Source organism: Lygodium microphyllum, chromosome 21 (genome assembly GCF_053477565.2).
Source record: "Lygodium microphyllum isolate KBCC chromosome 21, Lygodium_microphyllum_v1.1.10, whole genome shotgun sequence".
Taxonomy (NCBI): domain Eukaryota; kingdom Viridiplantae; phylum Streptophyta; class Polypodiopsida; order Schizaeales; family Lygodiaceae; genus Lygodium; species Lygodium microphyllum.
The window spans coordinates 132,054,908-132,075,833 of record NC_141155.1 but is presented as its reverse complement, the minus strand read 5'-3'; the positions used below and the strand labels follow the sequence as shown (position 1 = coordinate 132,075,833).

Below are 20,926 nucleotides of genomic sequence, written 5' to 3'. Positions count from 1 at the left end.
TCTTGCTGAATTTCAGTTTCAGCATGATGCTGAATATTCCGATCAGCCAATGGCTGAATTTCTGCACTTTCCATAGGAGCAGCTGGCTGAACATTAGGTTCATTTTCTGAACCTCCAGCTGAATCACCAAAAGTAATGGGCAGCAGCCCTTCAAAAACATACGGGCAGCCTGATATGTATCCAAACCAGCCAAGGATAATTCTGATTTTTCATCAAAAACAACATCACTGCTGACAAAAACCTTCTTTGTAACGGGATCATAGAGTCTGTAGCCTTTGCTCTCATTGCTATATCCCATAAAAATGCACTTAACAGCCTTGTTGTCCAATTTTTTTCTAAGTACCTGTGGAATATGGGCATAGGCAAGACACCCAAAGGTACGAAAGTGACCAACAGAAGGTTTACGGCTGTTCCAAGCCTCAAATGGTGTGATGGTCTTCAAGGCTTTGGTAGGGCATCTGCTCAAAATATGGCAAGCACACATGACTGCTTCCATCCAAAAACTATGAGGCAAGCTCTTTGCCTTCAGCATACATCTGGCCATCTCCATGAGTGACCAATTCTTCCTCTCTGCTACCTCATTCTGCTGTGGAGTATAGGCTCTAGTATACTGATGGACTATGCCCTTCTGCTGCAAAAAAAAATTCAGCATAGAGGACATGTATTCCCCCCCTCGATCTGAACGGAGAGTCTTAATCTTGCATCCAAATTGATTTTCAACAAGTGCACTGAAAGCCAAAAATGCATTATACACTTCTGACTTCTTTTTCAAACAGTAGACCCAGCAAAAACGTGTAAAGTCATCAATGAATGTCACAAAATAATAACAACCGCCCAATGACATGGTCTGCATAGGCCCACAAACATCTGAATGCACCAACTGCAATCTGGTTGTTGCTCTGAAGGCAATATCACGAGGAAATGAGAACCGATGCATTTTTCCCAAAATGCATCCCTCGCATAAGTGCTCAGGAGGTCTCTCCAAGAGAGGTAAGCCATCCAGCATCTGAGTACGCTGCAAAAGCATCAAGCTGCCAAAGTTTACATGCCCCAAACGAGCATGCCATAACTCCGCCGGTATCATAGCAGGAGTAAGAGTGGATGTCAAGTATGCCGACTGATCTACTGAAAGAGCATCCAACTCATATAAACCATGACACAAAGATCATGTCAAGACCAAAGTCATGCGTTCTTTCTCTCTAACCATGCAATGGTCATCATCAAAGGTGACCTGCAAACCACAACGTGCCAAAGAAGAAATAGAAAGCAAATTATTCTTGATTCCAGGCACAAACAAAGCATCCTGCAGGCGAAGAATAGAGCCATCAATGGTTGTGAGCTGAATCTCCCCAATACCACGAATAGGGTATGATGCATTATTGGCACACTGTACCGATTTCCCAACAGGAGATGCACTAACTGAAGCAAACAAATCACTGCGAGATATAATATGCCTAGAAGCACCACTATCAAAGAACCAAGTGTCAGCATCCTCTGTAGAGCTAAGTGCTCTATCGGCCCAAGAGATGTCATAACTGCAAGTGTAAAAACAATAGTCCCTGTCCACAACAAAGGACGCGGACTCACTAGCAGTGGAAGGAGTAGTAGAAACAGACATTCCTAACTCCTTCTTCTTCTCTTTGGCAATGCGCTTCCTGCACTCAGTGATATAGTGGCCGGGCTTCTTACAATAATGACATTTTCCTTTTTTAGCTTGCATCCCCCCTTGTGTCTGATTCTACGATGTGCCCGAAGTACCAGAACTCTATAGAGCATTTTTCACCTTGTTGTTTTTGCCTTTCTGTCTTGCCACAAAAGCGTGCTCAGAGACTATAGCATCCATACCACTATTTTTCCGTGTTTGCTCCTCCTCTAGAAGCAAACTAACCAGCTGAATAAAAGTGAGTGGGTGCTCAGCAATCCTCATGGTGAGGTTCAATGCAGTATGAAAAGACAAGTACGAAGGAGGTAAGGAATTCAAGGTGGTGGATATCAACTGTGCATTCGAAAAATACTCATCTACATTCATGAGCTACTCCCTCAAGTCCTAAATCTTATTTAAGTGATCCTGCATAGAATCACCCTCATGCATCTTCAGAGTTTCCAACTCTTTCTTCAAGAAAGAGATCCGAGTCTCATTCTTTCCTGCAAACATATGCTCCAAAGTCAACCATGCATCTCGTGAAGAAGATGCCGAACGGATATGAGGTATGATAGACCGCTGAACTGCCAGAGGAATCAGCGACAAGGCCTGTGCATCACGTGTATCCCAAGCTTTTTGAGCTGCAGTTCTTGGAGGAAGTGGCTGAGGTCCCCGTTGTCCACGTGCGCCATGGGGAGAAGGAGTAACGGGAGCTACAACTCCCCGTCGAGTTTCCTCTCCACTGACATAATCCCATAAATTCTTGGCCACTAATACATTCTTCATCATGAATTACCAAAGCGAATAGTTGTTTCCGTCCAATCTGTCTTCCTTGGATACATACGTAAAGACATCACCTCCCTGATTTGCCATGATGACAAATTTCCAAAGACAAAATGAGCAATGTCAAAGCAGTATGAACTGAAAATCTGCAAATTTTCAGAAATTGCAGCAAACACGCTTCTGCAATAAATGTGCAAGGGCGTACTCTGTCAAAAAACTGTTTTTTGATGCACGCTTCCCAAGGTGCAAACAGTGCATTGCAACACTGTTATATCAAAATCCCCAAAATTTTTGCCAAAATTTCTATCAAAACAGTCTTTCTGTGACTGTACCAGCAGTTCATATGCAACTGTCCCCAAAATACACAAAAGCCCCAAAATTTCTGATGATCCAGTCCAGAAATTTGCATCAAATTTATTTCACACCTGTGCTGTGCCTGCGGTCCCTGCTGCGTATGAACCTCCTCTGCCAGAAATTGATTCTGGACTAAAATTAAAAAATTTTGTTTTTTAAGAAAAACACACCTGACGTGGTCAGGGCGGACAAGCAGAGTTGCAGGTCGCTAGTCAGACGGGCGGGCGGCTGGACAGTCGCGAGCAGTGTGGCAGGTGGCTGGTCGTCGGGCGGGCGGGCTGGCTGGTCATCGGGCGGGCGGGCTGGACAATCGCGAGCAGACGTTTACGTTGAGTGACGTCTGCAGCTGGCGTCGCTTCAGACAGACGTGGAGCAGGCTGACATCTGACGGACAGGACGACAGGCGGCGCAGGAAGCTGCGCCCTGGCGGACGAGCAGGCTGATGCGAGCTGCAACTGGTGGAATCTGACGACAACGTGGCGCCTGACTGCTGACGACGTGGCTGGGCGGACGAGACTGACGTTGACGGCTCCTGCTGGTGGCGCGCTGGGACAGGCAGGTGGAGCTGTGCGCTGGCGGCTGGAGCTGACGCTGGCAGCTGGAGCTGACGGCCTGGAGCAGAACTGGCGTGGGCTGCAGACTGCAGACTGAAGACTGCTCTGATACCAAATGTGAGATGGAAGGATCGAGGTGCAGCTGGGATTGAGTAGACAGTGTGAGAGTGAGAGACAGAGTTGAAGCACGACACCCAAGAGAATAGACTGAATGAGTGTAACCAGAAAGTACAAAGTACAACCCTTAAACCTTAGGGTTGTAGGGGGTGTTCACACCCGACACACACTAAGTGCCCAAATGTGTGTAACATAAGCACATAAGTACATACGACAATAAGACCATAAGTCTGGGGGAAAAAACCTCTCCTACCGAGAGTAAAAAGTGCCCCAGTGTCCTACTGATCACCGACACTCCCATATGAGCGTAAGCGCAAGTGAGGCGTGCGTGAGTCAAATACCCAACAATTACAATGGACATAATCTAACATAAGATGATTGGCAGTGGCCAGCATAAACTGTAAAGAACCATCGAGCTGTGAACAGGAAATATGAACCTCTGGCTCGGACAAATTCGGGCCCAAGACCGGTTCTTCAACTGACATCCTACGGCGTTTGCCCATCTCTTCACTTTCCTGCAATGGCCTGAGCTCATCAGCCTAGGAATCACCATCTGGATTGACGAAGTCTTTGTCATTCCCTTGCCCAATTTGCTGATCAAGAAAGGCCATATCAATACCATTGGATTCCTGCAGATTCGCCATTATAGAAGTAGATGGTGATCACAAGACGTGTCACTGTACACTAAACAGGCTGTGTCCCACCAGATCTGGGCTAGGAGTGACTTCTGCACGCCTTGTGTGGAAACACTCTACGCCGGAATATTAGGTGCAAAAGGAGTTCTCTCTCCTTCAGTCGTTCACGCAGACGCCACAGGCAAAAGGGATGCCAAATCTGTAGGTTGAGCAGAAGAGACTATGTACAAGGAATGCAAGAGCAGGTCAATTTACAAGGCTTTTAACAGGGCAGGTAGGCGTGACCCACTGCGTTTCAGAAAAGGGAGGAGGACCCAGAAGACTGCGCGTGACCCTCCTCAGACACCGACGCTACTGATCCGAGGCGCAAGCCTGTGAAAACACAAAGCATGCAGAGCTGCAGGACGAATAGGGTTTACCTGTTTAACCACAGGCAGAAGACGATAGCGCTAGGGCAGATCCGATTAAATCCGATGAAGCAGTAGTGTGAAAGGTCGCCAAGGTGAGATGTCGAGGCAAGGCCTGATGTTGACATCAGGGCGGTAGAACAAACCCCCGGTGGTCTAAGGGGACACTCTCTCTCTCTCTCTCTCTCTCTCTCTCTCTCTCTCTCTCTCTCTCTCTCTCTCTCTTTTTCGTAAAAGGTAATTGTATTAATTACGAAAAAAGGTACAAGTTTGCATGATTACAAGATACATGATGGCTCTACCCCATCATGTGTACACACTGACTCTCTACAAGAACTAGACAACCAAAGAGTTACAAAGTCATGGCAAAGACACAAAGGAAATTGCCATATGCCAGGGACGTAAGTCCTCCCGAGGGAGGATGTCAGAGTGCCGAAGAAGTTCTATCTGCCAATACAAGAGACTTTTAAGCCGCGCAATATGCCACTGAACATTAAAGGCGGAATCAAAAAGAAAAGCATTCCGAATGGTCCAGCTATGCCAACAGCCCCAATATCAAAGAAAGTGAAATAAAATCTTCATGTGAGGCTGTGTCGGTGTGGGATATTTGGGCCGCGCAAAAACCCAATCAAACGGGCGTAGCAAGAAACCAACCACCGCTCGCCAGACGGCCGACAAGAATGACCAGATTTTCTGAGAGATGGGGCAAGAAATAAAACGATGACAGGCAGATTCCACACTGGTGGTGCAAAAGAAACAGTTGCCGTTGGAGATTCGAAGCTTGGAAAGGGCTGAAGCAAGCAGAAGACCACCAATCATCACCCTCCAAAGAAAGACCTAATATTTAAAGGGTGTCTTGTTCAACCAGCACTCCATCACCGTTACCCTCCACCATGACCTGGATTTATGCAATCCCCATAGAGTATTAGCTTTAGTAACCAGCCATTGATGATCTTTAATCAGAAGATGATACATCTGGTTAGCTGAAGCCTTTTCTAAATTGAGCCGGCCTGCAAAGTCCCAGTCCTGCCAGGGACGATCCGTAGCAAGGGCAGGAAAGGGTTGTCTGCTCTGGAGCACCATCAAAAGCTATTCCCATAAATACCTGTATCCACGAGGAATCTTGAAAAACCTTCTGGCTGTACGAAACGATATCAACACATTGCGACTGGCAAGAGTGGCATCCGCTACCGAAGTTAAGCCCAAACGTGCCATGCGGTTGAATTTTGGTCAAAGCTCATGTTTACCTTCCCACGAAATTAACCGCGAGACTGCCAACAGTTCCAATTAAAAAGAATTAGTAGCTAAGCAATCCTCCGCTGGATGCCACTGCACCTTCCGGAGGACCTGTCTCCAAGAACACACCAAATGGGCAAGCAGAGATGAAGAAGAACTGGAGAAGCGAGAATCGGCATTAAGAACATGCCACCACGAACTCCGGATTTGAGTGTTACCATGCAGAAGCCCGTGATCCTCAATAAAATAACGGGCTATAACAACCCATGGATGATGATCCGAGCACATGGCGCGAAAAAGAGACCAACGGAGCGCCAGCATATGAGTTTGGGCATCTAAAATAGCCCCTCCACCCATGCGTTTGGGGGTGCACGCATGCGACCAAGAAATCCAGGAAATCCCTGCATGCAAAGAATCCTTCTTCCATAACATGAAACGAATAGACTGAGTAAGAGCATTCAATGTAGTAGTAGTCCAGGGCAGCAATGGCAAGAAATATGTGAGCATTGGCAACATAATTGTCTGGGCTACTTTGAGGCGAACAGGGAAGGGCCAGGCCTGAGACTTCCAATACATAAACTTAGCCGCCAGTTTCTGTGAAATCCACTGTAGTAGCTGCTTTGGGGGAACATCAACACCCAAAGGGTACCCAAGATGCCTGACAATGGAGCCACGGGGAAGAACCAGTCCCTGCTAGTCCAATGACTGCAAATCCGACTCCGTGAAGCTGAGAAGGGCTGATTTCAAAGCGTTGATGCGAAGACCGGAAGCCTGACCAAAGAGAGTTCAAACATCTAATGCTTTGCGAAGGTTATCCTTGTCCGCACGTAGAATCATAAAGCTATCATCAGCCAAGGATTGACTAATGAAGTGCTGTCCAGAGGGAAGCAACAATCCAGCCAACTGAGAAGAAGCTGACATGTGAGATAACATCGAAAGAACTGGACGAGTCGCAAGGGCAAAGAAGAGGGGACTCAAAGGGCATCTCTGTCTTACAGAGCGGGCAAGGACAATTGGCTCGGTAACGCCCCCATTCAGCATGACGCGGGAAGACGCTGCATCACTGATAGTGTAGATCAGACGAGACATCTGAGCACCAAAGCCCATGGTAGACATAAGTTCTGCAATGAAAGACCAGTCCAGATAATCAAAAGCCTTTTCTAGGTCCAATTGAACCAGTACGACCTGCTGATTAGAATGCCTTGCATAATCAATCACCAGTTGCGCATTTAATACATTCTGCAAAATGTTTCTGCCCTTAATGAAACCATATTGGAGAGGATGCACAATGGCAGGAAGATGCTTATGGAGCCGGTTCGCCATTACTTTGGAAAAGATTTTATACATAGAACCCATCAAAGAATTTGGACGCCACTGTTTCAACATGGATGGCGAAGGAACTTTTGGAAGCAGTTTAATAAGACCTTCTTTCCATGAGGACGGCGAAGGAACTTTCGCGAGTTGGGTGGCAAAAATCTCAAAGAACTCATTGGTGAGACCATCCCAACCAGGACTTTGATCCTTGGGCAAGTGTAACAGAACGTCCATAACCTCCTCCTCACAAATATCTGCCTCCAGAGTAGATTGCATTTCCTGCGGAACTTGATTGCGAACCAGATCATAAAAAACTGAACGAGCATGAGCAGTTTGGCCTCAAGGAGGAGAAGTAGAACCAAGAAGGTCGAGGAAATAATTCCTACACATATCCACAATAGTCTGCGGATCAAGGACCATTTGCCCGTCTGCATCCTGGAGTCTAGTCATATTCTCGCGAGCAGGAGAGGCATGGAGAGCTCGAAAGAGCTTATGAGTCTGACAAGCACTATCGTGCAAAGTCTCTATCAGATGTTGCAATTTGACCTGCTGATAAGATTTTAACTGAAACTCTTTACTAAGATCAGCCAGACGCATTGCCAGTGACTGCAAAAATACATCATCTGGAGTGTCCACCAGCAAAGAATGAACCAACGCCAAGAGATCGTCCGCTGCTTGCCCACGCCACCGAGAAAGAGAGGCATGATGAATCCCATACTGCCGAGCAACCCGCTGCACATTAGAGAGCAATCTTTCAAACGAAGCAGTGCCCTGAGATGAGAAATCCAATAGGAATCGATCAATCAATTGCTGCATATAGCCGTGAAAGATTGCATGCTTCAAATAAGACGAGTTAAAACGCAAAGGGAGTCTATCCAAAAATTGTTGGAAAGGTGCAATGGGTTGTGCAAGGAGCTCAAGCTGGAGAGGGAAATGGTCCGACAAGGCATATTGTTGCAACACTTTCATTTCGAGCATCTCAAGAAGGAAATAATCATTCTGCATTATGTAAATGTGGTCTAATCGCGACCATGTTGTAGCATACTAGGCAGAATGGAAAGTAAACCCCGTAGAAGAAGGGTGCAGCCAGGACCAGAGATCTTGCTGAAGAACGGTAAGAGCCAAGTCCTGCCATATACAACGTTCTGGCGCATCCATTACCGAATGCTCTGATGTGGACTGTGAAGAATCAACACACACATTGAAATCTCCTATCAAAAAACCCCGTCTGCCAAGAGACAAGGAAGTCTGCAAAGTATGCCAAAGCTCCCGGCGAGCTAAAGGATCATTCAGAGCATAGAGGCCAAGTAACCATAAGATCTCTTCTTCGAATAAAGCTTCAATGACCACAAAGCGGCCATGTACATCATTCTTAATAAGAACCGGCTGATATTTTTCATGGCATGTGTCCCTGCATAGAACAAACGAAAGCCATGGCAATCCACAACTTTTTCTGCTTCACCGTGACTCGTGCTCAACAGCACACAGGACATCCCACTGATTCTCATGCAAAACAGTCCATAGGGCATGTTGCTTGTGGCGAGAGCAAATCCCTCGCACATTCCACGTGGCGATCTTCATGTGTATTCCAAAGAAAATCAGGTACGAGGCACAGCTTGCCTCGATTTGACCTTTTCTGCGAGAATGTTCAAGACTCCGTCATCCAAAAAGTCGGCTAACACAGCAAAAGAGTTTTGACGACCAACTTTGGAGGTAGATGGCATATCCGCTGACTTGGAGTTGGGACGGGGATAACGACGATCCCATGGGGTAATGACATTACCTTTAGTATCAAACGCCAGCTTAGCAGGTGGACCCTTTGGACCATCCAAATACGCTCTCCTAGGTGGCTGTTGACGTGGAGCAGAAGAAACCATAGCAGGAGCAGAGTGCTCTGAAGACAATATTTCTTTCCTGCGCATATACGTACACATGGGATTTGGTGAGGCAGTAGGCACAGTATCCACCATGCCAGCAACAAGCTTGTTGCCTTTTTTCGTGCGTACATCCACCCAGTCATCGCCACGGGAATCCAAACCCGAGACCTGTTGTTTCCCTTTGTCCAAGACTTGAGGTGGCTGGGTGGCATCCTGTGACGGAGCATCACACACCATGTCTTCCATAGGCAGCGCAACATGCTCAGCATCTGAAGTGTGGTGCTTATCTGGGCATTCAGCCATGAAATGCCCCAATTTTCCACACAAAAAGCAATGTCCTGCAAAGTTGCCCCATTTCAAACGAAAATGTAAAGGATGCATGCCAGAGCAATTGATACATAACCACGCAGGCCTTTTCCGAGCAGTGTCCCATAACATGCACAAACGGTTGCGATTCATGGCCCTAAGGCTTGGGGGGACCAGAACAGTGCCCACAGCGGCCATGGCGTCCTTTAACAGTGACCAATAAACAGCCGGACAATTTTCCACTTCAACCCACACAGGGCATTCACGTTGTAGCAGGAGCTGAAAATCTGCCATTGGGCGCCATGGCACAACATGGACCAGACGGCAATCAATGAACAATGGCAGTTTAGACAGGAGAGCAGCACGGTGCGTCTCAGATTTCAACAGCACTTCAAAAAACCCCCGGGGCCCAATAAAAATCTCTTCAACACATTCCCCTTGTAGCAAACTTTGCAGCCACTGGCGAATACGGGAAAGGAGTGGGATCCGACCAGTGAAGAAGAGTATCACCGCACGTTCATAAAAAACTGAAAAGGAGCGCAAGACATGTTTCGGGTCCACAGTGGCTTCAAGAACATCTTCTGTTGCACAGTCGGAAAAGACTTCCTGATTATGTTGAACGTAATCGCCAAGTAGAGTGTTGGCAAATTCCAGCAAATGCTCCCAGTCAACATCCTGAGAGTCCACAGAATCCGAAGCAACCTGAGCATAGGAACGATCCTGATGATCCATTGTGTCAGCCGAGGTATGCTTAGTACGTTTGCCCGCAGGCTGGAGGTCAGAAGCAAGCGGCATCTCCTCTGTGCACGGAACCATATCCTCTGGTTCCTCCGTATCAGAATCCGGACCAAGAGCTGCCACTGTTCGGTCTATAAAATCCAGATCCAAGCCCGCCATCTTGTATCAGTACGTATGCCGGTCAGAAGCCGATGGAAGAGCACGGGAGGCAGAGACACGCAAGCCTCTCTCTCTCTCTCTCTCTCTCTCTCTCTCTCTCTCTCTCTCTCTCTCTCTCTCTCTCTCTTTCGTAAAAGGTAATTGTATTAATTACGAAAAAAATACAAGATTACTGGATTACAAGATACATGATGACACAAAGCCATCATGTGAAGAGGTTTTCTCTTTCTCTCTCTCTCTCTTTTTTCTGATTACAAGATACACGAGGGCCCTAGGCCAACGTGTGGGGAAGCCCTGTAGTAATGCACTGAAAAGGTTACACCAATCATGGCAACGACCCAGAGGCAATTGCCATATGCCACTGATGCAAATCCTCCCGAGGGAGCAAGTCGGAGTGTCGGATGATATCTAGCTGCCAATGCAAGAGCCCTTTAAGCCTGGCAATATGTCGGGGTACATTAGAGGCCGAATCAAAGAGAAAAGCATTGCGCGTGGTCCAAATGTGCCAGCATCCCCAATATCTAAAAAAGTGAAATAAGATCTTCGCATGCAACTGTGGCGGTGCGGGATACTTCGGGCGCACAAAAACCCAGTCGAAAGGAGGTAGCGAGGATCCCACCACCACGCGCCAAATGTGCGACAAGAGTGACCAAATATTCTTGGCGAGCGGGCAAGAGAGAAAACAATGTCGGGCCGATTCCGCCGGTGTGGTACAGAAGAAACAATTGCCATTCGAGATACGACGCTTGGCAAGGGCCGAGGCCAGAGGAAGACCACCAATCATCACCTGCCAAAGAAAAACCTTGCATTTGAAAGGTGTCTTATTTAGCCAGCCCTCCATCAGCGTTTTGTGCCACCATGACAACGATTTCCGCGGTCCCCAAACAGTGTTAGCTTTCTCTCCCAGCCATTGGTGATCTTGAACAAGAAGATGATACACCTGATTAGTAGAGGCCTTTTCCAGACTCAGGCGGCCTGCAAGGTCCCAGTCCTGCCAAGGGCGATCCACAGTCAAGGCAGGAAAGGGTTGCCGACCCTGAAGCTTCGACGAAAGCTGCTCCCATAAATCACGGTATCCACGGGGGATCTTAAAGAGTCGCCGAGCAGTCCAAAATGATACGAGGACATTGCGAGTGGCAAGGGTAGCATCCGCAACCGACGTCACACCTAAACGGGCCATGCGATTAAATCTTGGTCTGAGTTGATGTTTATCTTCCCATAAAAGGAGTCTCGATACTGCCAACAATTCCAGCTGAAAGGAGTTAGTCTGCAAGCGGTCCCCTACTGGGTGCCAACGGGCCTTTTGGAGCACCACTTTCCAAGAGCCGACCAAGTACAGTAACAAAGAGGAAGAGGGACTGGAAACATGAGAGTCAGCATTAAGGACATGCCACCAGGAGGCCCGAAGCCGTGTGTTGCCATAGCGGAGCCCGCTGTCCTCAAGAAAATAACGGGCTATGATGGTCCATGGGTGATGATCCACACACATGGCACGAAAAAGGGACCAACGGAGAGCTAACATATGAGTGTGTGCATCCAAAATAGCTCCTCCTTAGGGGTACATGCGTGTGACCATGAAATCCAGGAAATGCCGGCCTGCAGTGAATCCTTCTTCCATAGCATGAAACGGATGGGATGAATGAGGGCCTTCAAAGTAGTAGGCGTCCATGGCAACAAAGGCAGGAAATACGTTAGCATTGGAAGCATGATTGTCTGGGCCATTTTGAGGCGGACATGGAATGGCCACGCTTGCGACTTCCAATACATAAACTTCGCCGCCAATTATTGTGAAATCCACTCCAGTAGGGCTTTTGGCCATACATCCACCCCCAATGGGTATCCAAGATGCCTGACAATGGAGCCACGGGAAACCACCTGGCCTTGCCAGCCTAAGGACTGCAAATCAGGCTCCGTACAACTGAGAATGGCTGACTTAAGGGCATTGATGCGAAGCCCAGAGGCCTGACCAAAGAGTGTCCAGACATCTAATGCCCTTCGAATGTTATCCCTATCCGCCTGCAAAATCATAAAGGTGTCATCAGCCAAAGATTGGCTAACGAAGTGCTGACCCAACGGAAGAGATAGCCCGGCCAGCTGAGCAGAGGCTGCCATGGAGGATAACATTGAAAGGACCGGGTGAGTCGCCAGGGCAAAGAAGAGAGGGCTCAAAGGACAACCCTGTCTAACCGAGCGTGCAAGGACAAATGGCTCTGTAACTCCAACATTAAGCATAACTCTGGAGGAAGCCTCAGCACTAATGGCGTAGATCAATCGGGACATTCGGGTACCAAAGCCCATAGCCGACATGAGGTCTGCAATGAAAGACCAGTCCACATAATCAAGCGCCTTTTCCAAGTCCAATTGGATCAATACCACTTCCTGACCGGAGTGCCGCGCATAGTCAATAGCCATTTGCACCTTTAAGATATTATGCAGAATGTTGCGGCCCTTAATGAAACCATATTGGAGAGGATGCACAATAGCTGGAAGGTGCTTGTGGAGCCGATTCGCCAACACTTTGGAGTAGATTTTATACATGGAGCCCATCAAAGAGATTGGTCTCCAGTGTTGCAACTTTGACGGCGAAGGGACCTTTGGAATTAGTTTGATAAGGCCTTCTTTCCATGAGGAGGGCATGACCCCCGTTTCCCACACCTGCTGAAACATGGCCACCAATGGCTTCACCAACTGCGTGGCCGAGGTCTGAAAGAATTCATTAGTGAGACCATCCCAGCCAGGACTTTTATCATTTGGCAGGTGCAACAAAACGTCCATAACCTCTTCCTCGCAAATATCCGTCTCCAAAGCGGCTTGCATATCAACTGGAACCTGCTGGCGGACTAGATGATAGAAGACCGAGCGGGCATGCGTAACCTGGCTAGAAGGCGAGGAAGAGGAACCAAGAAGTTCCATAAAATAGTTTCTGCACATAGTGACAATGGTCTGCGGATCCGTGACCATGCGACCTTCCGAATCCTGGAATCTGGTCATATTTTCGCGAGCCGGAGACGCATGCAAGGCGCGAAAGAACTTATGAGACTGGCAGGCGCTATCTTGCATTGTGTCCGTCAAGTTGTGCAGCTTGGCCTGTTGATAAGATTTCAACTGAAACACTTGAATAAGATGAGCCAACCGCCTCTCCAGAGACAGCAGAAAATCATCATCAGGGGAATCCAGGAGCAAGGAACGGACCAAAGCCAGTAAGTCTTCTGCTGCATGTCGACGTCGGCGGCAAAGCGAGGCATGATGGATCCCATACTGGCGAGCAACCCGCTGCACATTAGAGAGCAGCCGTGCAAATGAAGGCCAGCACTCAGAGGCGAATTCCAATAAGAACCTCTCAATCAGCTGCTGCATATAGCCCTGGAAAATTGAATGCTTCAAATAAGAGGAGTTGAAACGTAAAGGGAGCCTATCCAGGAATTGCACAAAAGGTGCAATAGAGTGTGCCCGCATCTCAAGCTGGAGGGGGAAATGGTCCGACAACACATATTGCCGCAAGACCGTCATTTCCAGCATCTCGGGAAGAAAATCATCGGCCTGCATGATATATATTCTGTCCAGTCGCGACCAGGTAGTTGCATATTGTGCGGAATGAAAAGTAAACCCTGAAAAAGACGGGTGAAGCCACGACCAAAGATCTTGCTTGAGCACGTGCAAAGCAAAGGAACTCCACACCCGGCTTTCCGGCATATCCATTACCGAATGCCCTGAAGTGGACTGAGAAGAGTCAACACACATATTGAAATCTCCCATCAAGAACCCCCTTCGGCCGAGTGACATGGAGGCCTGCAAAGTGGACCAAAGATCCCGTCGGGATGCGGGATCATTCGGAGCATAGAGGCCCAACAGCCATAAAATCTCTCCTTCAAATAAGACTTCGATCACCAGAAAGCGGCCCTGCACATCATTTTTAACAAGGACAGGCTGATATTTCTCATGGACAATCATCAGCATGCCCGAATAGTGCGTAGCATGGGTCCTTGCATAAAACAGACGGAATCCATGACAATCCATCACTTTTCCTGCTTCACCGTGACTTTTGTGCTCAACTGCACACAATACATCCCACTGGTTCTCGTGCAAGACGGTCCACATGGCATGTTGCTTATGGCGAGAGCAAATGCCTCGCACATTCCACGTGGCTATCTTCATGTATCCTCAAAGAAGGAAATCAGGAACGAGACACCTGCTGCCTCGATTTCACCCTTTCCGCGAGAGCATCCAGGACACCCTCATCCAGAAAATCAGCCAATACTGCAAAAGAATTCTGGCGACCTGCTTTGGAGGTAGAAGGGAAATCCATTGCCTTGGGAGAGGGGCGGGGATAACGCCGATCCCAGGGTGTAATAACATTTCCTTTGGCATCGAACGCCAGCTTGGCAGGTGGGCCTCTGGGGCCGTCGGTATAGGCTCTCCTTGGAGACTGATTGCGGGGGCCCGACGGGGCCGTAGGACGCGCAGCCTGCTGTGAAGTGGCCATTTCTTTCCGGCGCGTATACGTGCGCACGGAATCCTAGGAATCGGGCGGCCCAGGATCCGCCAGGCCTGCATCCAACTTTTTACCTTTTTTAGGACGTGCCTCAATCCAGTCAGTGCGACGGGAATCCACACTCGGGACCTGTTGTTTGCCTTTATCCATGACATGAGGAGACTGAAGGGCTTCCTGGGGCGTGGCATCAAGCACCATGTCGTCCTTGGGCAGCACACCCTGCGCATCCTCCGAAGACGATTGCTTTTCAGGGCATTCGGCCATGAAATGCCCCAATTTACCACATGAAAAGCAGTGGCCCGCAAAGTTGCCCCATTTTAAGCAAAAATACAAAGGATGCATGCCCGAACAATTGAGGCGAAGCCACGCGGGCCTTTTCCTGGCCGTGTCCCATAGCATGCATAAACGGTTGCGGTTCATCGCCCTGAGGCTTGGGGGAACCAGCACTGTTCCCACAACTGCCATCGCATCCTTCAACATGGGCCAATAGACCGCCGGACAGTTTTCCACCTCCACCCACACCGGGCATTCGCGTTGAAGCAGACGCTGGAAGTCGGCCATGGGGCGCCATGGCACAACATGAACCAAGCGGCGATCAAAGAATAGCGGCAACTTGGACAGGAGCTCAGCGCGATGTGTTTCCGATTTCAACAGGACCTCATAAAACCCGCGAGGTCCAAGGAAGATCTCCTCAACAGACTCCCCTTGCAATAGATGGTGCAGCCACTGGCAAATATGAGAAAGCACTGGGATCCTGCCAGTGAAGAAAAGTATAACTGCACGGTCATAGAACACCGAGAAGGATCGCAAGACTGATTTGGGGTCCACCGTGGCTTCCAGCACATCATCCGTTCCCGCAACAGAAAAAGATTCGGTATTATGCTGGACATAATCGCCGAGCAGAGTATTGGCGAAGTCCAGCAAATGCTCCCAGTCAATTTCCTGCGAATCCACAGGATCAGAGGCCACTTGCGCATAGGAGCGTTCCGGAGGACTCATTGGCTCATCAGGCGTATGCTTGGAGCGTTTGCCGGCAGGCGGCTGTTCAGAACTCGGCGGCAACTCCTCCGTGCATGGCACCATATCTTCCGGCTCCTCTGCATCGGAATCAGGGCCAAGGGCTGCCACCGTCCGGTCAAGAAAATCCAAATCCAGGCCAGCCATACTGCTGTCTTCACACAGAGGGCGAGCTCTCTCTCTCTCTCTCTCTCTCTCTCTCTCTCTCTCTCTCTCTCTCTCTCTCTCTCTCTCTCTCTCTCTCTCTCTCTCTCTCTCTCTCTCTCTCGTGAGGCAGAGGTGCACGTCTGTCTGCCTCAGTCATGGCCTGTCCAGCGGTGCACGTCAGTCTGCGTAGGTGCAGAAACAGAGGACAGTCTGCTGCTGCCTTCCAGTGGGGCACCGAAAGCAAAGCAGGACGCCAGGAACAGACCCTGCGTAGGTCAAGTGGAGAGCCACGAACCACAAGGAAGACGCCCTTCAAACCTGTCAACAGTCGCAGGAACAGAGACGAGCTCCAAGGGGAGGAGGGCACAAGAAGATTGGTGCAGCGATGGCCACTGCAAGGCAGAGCATTGGAGCAAGATAGCAGAACTGCCTGGGACAGGACGTCAGGGCGTCAGGCCAGTGGGACGGGGCTGACACGACCACAGACGCGGGCAAAACTGCCGGCCCACAGGTCTGCGTGCCTTCACAGAAGTCACTGGCCACGAGGGAGACAGTGCCAGACACAGCCAGCAGGCGAAGCGTCAGGTCGATGCAGCAGGTGAATCAGGGCAGGTCCGCGACGCCATCACGTTCTGCCATCGATCGCCTCTCTCCTCTTCGTAAAATCTCTCTCTCTCTCTCTCTCTCTCTCTCTCTCTCTCTCTCTCTCTCATGAGCCGATGGTCTGCTCTCTCTCTCTCTCTCTCTCTCTCTCTCTCTCTCTCTCTCTCTCTGTGTGTGTGTGTGTGTGTGTGTGTGTACAGGAGCAGATTAGTTCGCTGATCTGTTTCTGCTGGTGAGCGCGTGCCCTCCTGTGCTTGCTTGGTTGGCGTGGTTGGTTGTTCGCCTGCTTGCTTCCTTCAGCCTCTCTCTCTCTCTCTCTCTCTCTCTCTCTCTCTCTCTCTCTCTCTCTGTACAGAGCAACGAGCTCACTGGACGGGACACTGCCTCTCTGACGCCTGTGGGGCTTAGGGTTGACCGCAACTCGGCGCCTCTACAGAAGGGAGCAAAACGACCAGGCGCACCCGCGAACAGAAGAGAGGTTGAAGGCAGATGGGCGTCTGCAGTCGTGGCAACGCAAGTGGGCAGGAAGTCAGTGCAAGGAAACTCGTGACGTACCAGAAGGGCGCCGAGGAGCAAGACGCGCGAAACGACGACGAGAAGGAAGGACGACAACGCGCGAAACGATGACGAGGCGGAAGGACGACAGCCGGGACCCCAGCCACCAGGACGAACGACAGACGGGCGACGGCCTATGCCGTCTACACACAGGGGGAACCGGGCAACTGATGACGCTGAAGCTGCACAGGCGGCAAGTCATGAGCAGGCGCCATCGACGAGCTCTCTCTCTCTCTCTCTCTCTCTCTCTCTCTCTCTCTCTCTCTCTCTCTCTCTCTCTCTCTCTCTCTCTCTCTCTCTCTCTCTCTCTCTCTCTCTCTCTCTCTCTCCCCTTTTTTTTCGTAAAAGGAAATTGTATTAATTACGAAAAAAAGGTACAAGTTTACATGATTACAAGATACACGAGGGCTCTAAGCCAACGTGTGTAAAATCTCTCTCTCTCTCTCTCTCTCTCTCTCTCTCTCTCTCTCTCTCTCTCTCTCTCCCCCCATAATTCTCTCTCTTTTTTTTCAAGTGCAAAAGCAAATGTTAATGCTGATCAAGTGGACAAAATCAACCAAAGCTTGCAGCTGAATTAAGATGTGAATAGAATCACTATTTCTGCATTCATCCCCCTCAAATAAAGGGTCGTTGAAGCTACGTATGTGATAATTGCCTGCAAGCAATGATTGTACATGAGGGATCATCAACCCAAGATGTTAGGAAAAAACTCTAGCCACATTCACCACCGATCCTTCTCACTACTAAATGTCCTTAGGCTTAATTGTAACCCTCTTGGCATGAATTGCACCAAGGTTGGTGTCCTCAAACAAACCTATAAGGTAAGCCTCGACAACTTCTTGAAGAGCAAGAATGGCATGACACTGAAAATGGAGATCAATCTTGAAGTCCTAGGTTATGTCACGGACCAATCTCTAAAAAGGAAGCTTATGGATCACGAGCTTTGTACTCTTCCGATACTTATGAATTTCCCTGAGAGCAACGGTACCAATCCTATATCTATGTGGCTTCTTGACTCCCCCTGTCGTAGGAGCCAACTTATGTGCAACCTACCTGGCAAGTTGCTTCCCGGGAGCCTTGCCTCCCATTGACTTACGAGCAATTTGCTTTGTACAAGCCATCTAGAGGCCTCTCTCTCTCTCTCTCTCTCTCTCTCTCTCTCTCTCTCAAAATAGCTAGTATGATGATGATTGCAAAGTTACTCACAACCACTTACAAAGAGAGGTGGAGCTAGGAACTCGGCCACATTGTCAAGCAAGAACGCTCTTCAAACACCTTGTGGAGAGGAAGAAGCGCAACTACTTGGCAAAAGTAGAGGCAAAGATATATCAATGTCACATCAAAAGCACCGGTACATCATCCCACAAGTCAAAGGGCTCACATGAAATGAGACAATCACACTATGCAAAGCAACATGCCATGTCTACATAGGCAATGTTCTCAACTTCCTTACCTTTAGCAGATCCAAGCCACAGTTGCTCATCATTAGAGACAAGTATCTCCTTTCCATCTTAGCAAATGTACAAAGTGACGACAAACTAGTTAAAATGTAGAAAGATAAGATTCCTAAACAGCAGTTCTATTAGAAAGTGTCATGCTATATCCACCAGAGCTAAGTATGATTATACCCTGGGACTGGAAGAGGTGATATTGAACCTCGGGAAGAGGGAGGATGGTTGTGTCCCACCTGGATAGGATGCTTGTGTGGAGGAGGGAGGGACACTTTATCAAAGAAATAAGTGAATGGCATAGGGTGAGGATGGGTTACCCTAACAATTAATCAAAAACAACATACCTACAGATAACAATAGAGCTAGTGTCAAGATCTAAAGCCCATAGGCCTGAAAACTGTATTGTACTAATGTAAGGCCGTTGCAAGCTTGACACCCAACTTCTTCTTCACCCCAAACTATTTCTATTCAATAAAATGTAGAAGAATTTGTGTGTAAGCCTTCTTGAGGGTAAGCCACCTTGAGAAAAACTCCATCCAAAGGTGAAATAGGGCTGCAATTTATGATGGCAGAAGTAACAGACAATACGCTGATACCTTCTACTCCATCTTCCTACAATACAGCATGGCTCTAGCCATATCATAGTGACGCGGGATGGGTTTTGGGAATGGGAACGGGAACAGAGACAGGAACTAGAATTGCCATCCCGTGTTACCATCAAAGGGGGCTCCAACAAGGGGATGGGATTGGGATAGCTGGAATGGGTGGGGGGCGGCGCTAGGAAATGGCCATTCCATGTCACTATGAGCCATATCCATAATAGTCTTGTTCTCCTCTCAAGCCATATTCTGATGAAGGGTGTTGGGCACTGAGATTTGCATCCAATACCTTCCTCTTTAGAAACCATGTAACCCCTTGTTCACTAGTTCTCTACAATTGTTGCTCCTCTAAGCTGCTGCCAAAGTGGTCTACATGAGATTTCTTGAGATTAGTGGTTTGCTGCACTTAGGATCCATCCACAGAGGACGACACCCTCCAATACTCCCTCAAAACAAAAAACAAGAGTTGGACTACCTCCTCTCCTTGAGAACCCAACTGTATCTCTTCCTTACTGATCGCTCATTCATTCAGCATTCATTCCTCATTGTCCTCTTCTTCATTTGTGCCTTGTTAGAATCCATTCTGCTAGTTGTGCTCATACACTTCCTGTGTTTTCTCTGCAAATCCTTGTGTATCCTCACAGTAGATACATTGAGCATGCAAAGAAATAACCTTGTTCATCCATTATCCACACAAATAACTAGAGTTGAAAACCTACATAGACTATTTGTATGAAAGATATCAGCCAGCATAGAAGGCTACAGTGAAACAGCCCCACTCGGTGAACCATATGGAAAACTAATGGTAAGGACACCAGGATGAAGGAACCTACATCATGTGAGAAAATAAAAAGTCATAAATGATAGTGTTAAACAATACTATATTCACAAATAAGTATACCTTTTCCCATTTCTGGGCCCATAAATTTTACTTGAAGCCCAGAATAATATTTTTTATTTGCCAATCTACCATAGAAATCCTGCCACACCATAATTCAACACAAGTTAGATGGCTATTTTCATTTAGAACTTCTTTAAAAAGTTAAGTGGTGAGCATAAAAGCTTGATCTATTCCAAGAAACTTCGAAATATGTAATCGTAGTCACCATAACGACAATAATCCCTAGTTAAGATAACAAGCTTATAAATCTCAATTGATTTGTTGGAATATGGTACACAGGTCATCTCTATGCCAAAATACCCTGCTGCCAAATCTCCCAAAATCCTCAAGAGCTTCTCCACTGTGAAAGAAATCGCATGAAAAGCACTGAATTGGGGGGTGACTACTCCTCGTGCACTCCTTCGTTATAACTCTGGCCTGAAATAACCTGTTGGAAACATGTTCTACAATCAGCAAGTCTTTGTAAAGCCAGCTGGCTACCTCTTTGACATCACGAGGCTCCTTTGCTATGCTGCCATCCAAGTGTCTCAACCTCCAAATCCCCTCCTGACAATGGAAAGATGCTCCATAAATTTGTCCCGAGCCAAAAAAGAAGCTCCAAGTGTGTGACTTGCAATCATTGCTTCTATATATGAAACCCCTAAAATCCCTAAAGATACACCACACTATCTCCCAGACTATTCTTCTTCTAAAGTCTCAAGCCCCTTCCTAGTTTCACCCCTAACAAAGGTATTGATCTTTTGAACGCCCTCGTCCAGAACTCCAGTAAGATCTCCCTCAAACTCTAGACCTTCCCAACTACTCTCAAATCCCATATGCAACATCATTCTGCTCCAAAAGGGGACTCAAAGAATCAAACCCAATGCTTTTTTCTTCTCTTTTGGGCTCTTTGTTGCTGCTGCATTTGGGATTGGTCTACGTACAACACATTCTTGAAGTTATTTCCAGCATCTCCAACTCCTCCACCAGCTTAGCACCAGCCCTAATCCTTGGGATAGGGAGGCAAATGGCCCTTTTGTATCTTCTCTTCATATCTATA

At 48.1% G+C, this 20,926-nt stretch overlaps 1 protein-coding gene and 1 pseudogene across 7 annotated transcripts in view; both read right to left on the bottom strand.

The window, feature by feature from the left end:
* Window positions 1-20,926, bottom strand: part of ATXR2 (histone-lysine N-methyltransferase ATXR2) — a 247,580-nt gene that overhangs the window by 172,450 nt on the left and 54,204 nt on the right. For 4 of the 7 annotated variants that reach the window (XM_087661179.1, XM_087661178.1, XM_087661182.1 and 1 more), the window contains 2 exons: window positions 19,888-19,966; window positions 19,706-19,815 (listed from right to left, as the gene is read on the bottom strand). In XM_087661179.1, the coding sequence (XP_087517305.1) occupies window positions 19,706-19,815; window positions 19,888-19,966 (189 nt within the window). The remainder of the gene's footprint in view (window positions 1-19,705; window positions 19,816-19,887; window positions 19,967-20,926) is intronic. The other 3 variants (XM_087661181.1, XM_087661180.1, XM_087661184.1) reach the window with 1 other exon arrangement.
* On the bottom strand, window positions 17,680-18,057 carry LOC148018564 (histone H3.3-like; annotated as a pseudogene).